The sequence below is a fragment of the Papaver somniferum genome, chromosome 1, assembly GCF_003573695.1.
Source record: "Papaver somniferum cultivar HN1 chromosome 1, ASM357369v1, whole genome shotgun sequence".
Classification (NCBI taxonomy): Eukaryota; Viridiplantae; Streptophyta; class Magnoliopsida; order Ranunculales; family Papaveraceae; genus Papaver; species Papaver somniferum.
This window is the reverse complement of record NC_039358.1, coordinates 67,245,905-67,250,021: the sequence shown is the minus strand read 5'-3', so window position 1 is coordinate 67,250,021 and position 4,117 is coordinate 67,245,905. Positions and strand designations below refer to the sequence as shown.

The 4,117-nt window shown below is 34.6% G+C and overlaps 1 protein-coding gene across 1 annotated transcript; it reads left to right on the top strand.

The window, feature by feature from the left end:
- Positions 1 to 739: 739 nt before the first annotated feature.
- Positions 740 to 1,207, top strand: LOC113326888. The gene has a single exon (XM_026574574.1). It carries the CDS (start codon positions 740 to 742, stop codon positions 1,205 to 1,207), a length of 468 nt encoding a protein of 155 aa, XP_026430359.1.
- Positions 1,208 to 4,117: the final 2,910 nt, after the last annotated feature.

The following is a 4,117-nucleotide window of genomic DNA, read 5'->3' as shown; positions in this document are numbered from 1 at the left end:
ATTTCCTATATTCAATCGGGCTCGCAAATTCCTATTTGTTTGACTGCGGATTGAATTGAGAGATTGAGATATAACTCTTTGATATAATTTTATTAAGATTGAGTCTAACTGTCTAGTTGATTCTCTTAAAAAGTATATTGGAGTTAGTCTATACAGATTGCTAAGCGAAATATTGTGTGTGGTTGTTAGACCTCGCTTTTTCAGATTGTTTGAGGTGGAGTATAGGAGATGGGATGCAGGTGGATTTCTGGAGGATAAGTGGTTAGGTGACTCCTCCATAGCCTCTTTAGCTAATCGCGATACTACTAATCTTCCTAGAGAATCTGTCAGTTCTTATATTGATTCAAATACTCATGACTGGGATACAATTAAATTAGATAATACTGTTAATCCTGATATTGTTGAGTCCATTAGGTCAATTCCTATTAACAATGTGTCTGACAATGGTGATAGACTTATCTGGTCTGGTAGTAACTCTGGTACTGTTACCGTTAGAGATGCGTATAGGTATATTCAAAGAAAGAGCATTTGTGAGGAGACTATGAACAAGGACTGGAAATTTCTTTGGACACATAAGTGCCCGTTCAAATATAAATTCTTCTTGTGGCAGTTATGCCACAACAAAATTCAGGTTAATGAATCTCTTTACCGTAAAAGAATTGTGGAACACCCGAGATGTTTACTATGTAATAAGGATATCGTAACTTGTATGAATTAATTTTTCGGATGTGCTGTTGTTATGGCAATCTGGAGAAAACTTATGGAACGGACAGGGGTGCAAATTGAGCTGGATCAGTTCTCCCCTGCATTTCTTAAGAAACTCTGCTCTTATGAAGGTAGTATTGGTACTTTAACTTGGAAGGATCTCTGTCCTTTCATCATGTGGGGTATTTGGATTCATAGAAATAAATTGATTCATGATAAGAAGAAGTTTAACAGTCTTTGGGTTTTGGATGAAGCCATTAAAGCTGCTAAGGAGTTTTGTAAGGTTCACCCTAATGTGGTTACTGAAGGCAAGGTTAAGGAGGAGATTTTAATTACTTGGCAGAGTGCAAGCAATGGTGTTTTTAAATTAAATACCGATGGTTCGTCTAATGGGTGTGGTTTTGCAAGAATTGGAGGAATCATTAGGGATGAAGATGGAGCCTTTGTTGCTTGTTTTGGCAAACACATTTTCAAGAACAACAACAATGTGGCTGAAGTTTGAGCGATTAGAGATGGTTTGCGTCTGGCTGCTGACCTGGGCTTACACTGTGTGGAAGTGGAGAGTGACTCTTACTATGCTGTTCAACTGTGTCAAGAAGAAGTTTCACCCAATTGGGACACCTATGGGCTCATCAAGGAGATTATAGATCTCAAAAACTTCTTCAATCATGTGAAGTTTGAGCAATGATATCGAGAAGCCAATATTGTTGTTGATCTATTGGCCAAGAAGGGTACTAGTAGAGAACATAAAGGAATTTGGATTAGAGACATGCCTAGTTTTATTGCTACTTTATTTCATAATGATGTGGTGGGTGTTGCTACACCAAGACTCATAAGTGTTGCTGCTTAGTTTTTTCTGTTTGTTTTGTTGCTTATCAAAAAAAAATAAAAAAAAATAGTTGATGTTGACTTAAATTTCTTTTGATAAAGAAAGTGTCCATAATTTTATTCTTTTGAAGATTTGATTGCATATTTTTTATATTTTTGTTGGATGTAACCAACAAGATCTTTGTATTAAAAAATAATCCCTGATTCACGGTAAATATGCTATCTAGAAGACTGTATTGAAGCACATAATTTTTGCACGACTCTTGATTTCAGCATCCGTGGTACAAGAGCCATGCAAAAAATTCCCATGAGACATGTCTTCGAATTAATCGGATAATACTTTAATAAACTTGAATTTTTCGTATATGAGATAAAAAAAATCATGTTGTAATCAGGAGGAGACTATATGCCACTAGAAGTTGGTGTTAATTAACTTAAAAATCATATCAATTTCTCTCCCATAAAGATCAAATTAATAACGGCTACCATTATATGTTTGGAGTGAGATGTCTCATTTTGCATTTATACAAGCTTTTACCTCTTGAATAGGAAAATCAAGTCATATCTGACAAGCTTGTAGTGTTTTAGAAGGGCTGCAGATGATGCTCTTACAGAGTCTATTAAAACGCGATTCACATTCTCTAAATTATTATCTCCTTCTCTGTAGATGGGAAAATTATAATGCATGTGGACACTGGTACCACTAATTCGTTGTATATTTGTCGGAGAATTGTGTGGGATCTTAGTAAGCTAATGATTTATCGAATATTCATCTACATTTTTTGAGTGTCAAATTCATGCTTATATTTGTTATTATTCTTGCATATTACTTTGAATTAGGTTTTTTTTTTTTATTTTGCAGCCTTTTTAGGATGATTCAACCAAAAGAAATGGAAATAACTATAAAAGTGTTTAAGAAGTGAAGTCTGCTAATGGAGAAGTCTACAAAGTCAATGCAAAAATAACGAGGTCGTTCCGAGGTCGTACGAAGAAGCTATAAGCAAAAACACTGAAATCGACTTTAATTTGGTTTTTGTTGGTTGTTGGGCCTTATTGGGGTCTGCACAAGTAGGAAATAAGAAGTTGCGCTTTGGACTTCTAAATCAAGGAAACTTGGTCCCAATAGATTTCCGAACTCTAGAAATAGAGAATACTTGAGGGCCAAGTATTAAAGGCTATAAATAAGACATCCAAGGCTCAAACAAGACTTTTTTACATCTTTGTGGAGAATTATATCTTATATCTTCTAGTTTCTCTACACCGAATACCCAGGGTCCCCTTATGGGGAAGCCATTGTTCATATTTTATATATTCTTCATGGGGTTTAGAAACCCATGAGTATGTATCTTTTTCATATTGCTTGGGGATGTAATTCAAAGTCCTAGACAAGTAAATCAATATGGATGATCGGTTTTAACGTTAAGTTGCAAAATTGAATGATCGTGAATTCATATCTAAAGCTATATTAGCATTTGAGATTCGGAATTTTCGAATAAATCTATTCACAAGTAGCACATTATAGTTGTTAACGACGGAATGTTTCCCTGCGAATATGTGTAAAATCTTAACCCAAGTTAAATATGTCTGGATATTGTACCAAATTGCTTAGAATAACCTCAACTCACTAAGAACATTGCTTTCATTTGGTTAAACTTAAGCAGCTCTTGCACCAAGTTATTCATTGAGAAAGATTGAAAGAGTGTCTCTTGCGCCTTTACAAGGAATTTTGTCGGAGTAAGCTGCGACAGGAAGATGAAAACTCTAACCAATATTTTTTTTCACCTTGGTCTCATTAGTTATTTAGTTTGTTTTACTTTCATTGGTATAGTTCAGTTAAAATCCACAACCCCCCTTTTGGTTTCACAAGAGGTTGAAAACAAATAACAACTATACAGCTCCTCATGGGAACAATCCTTACTACCGCTATGTTGCTTGCTAGTATTAGTGGGAAATATCTGAAGTGATTTTTTGCGCAAACGCGCATCAAGTAGCTATTGAAATAATAAATATTGCTGGTAAATGAACCCCTCTTTAAAGAACATCGACACATGCGATTGGTTGGCATACAATACAAATTAGATTGGATTAATTTCTCGATTGACGCAATTCCGGTTCCAAGACTTAACACCTTAAAATTTCCAAGCATGAAAATCACATGTTCGTTTTAGTCACAATGCACAATTAGACAACTATGATTATTTTAAAATGATTTGAGGGTTTTATGCTCATACATTAGGATTGATTTAATAGTATTTTTTTCTCCATGTATGATGAATTTTGCGTGATAGTCCTTGAAGGATTCCCATTATACTTATACAAGAAATACGGTCACGCAACATACTCGAATTCGTAATTTTTTGAGGATTCAAATTATATTCAGGCATTCAGCTGACTCGATTATACCAGATTTAAAAATCCTTTATATGTTCTCCAAAATACCAAAATCCGGACTAGTTGATAAGATCAACTTTATGGTTATGTTGAAGAGCTCTTAAAACACTAAAAACCATGTTTAAGTAGCATATCTTTTTCTTGGTCTGCAGTTTCAAAATTATGCTTGCATAGAATTTGTCTAAATATACTA

What these genes read in the sequence shown, in the direction of transcription:
- LOC113326888 (XM_026574574.1), top strand. Translation starts at nt 740, where the DNA reads ATGGCAATCTGGAGAAAACTTATGGAACGGACAGGGGTGCAAATTGAG.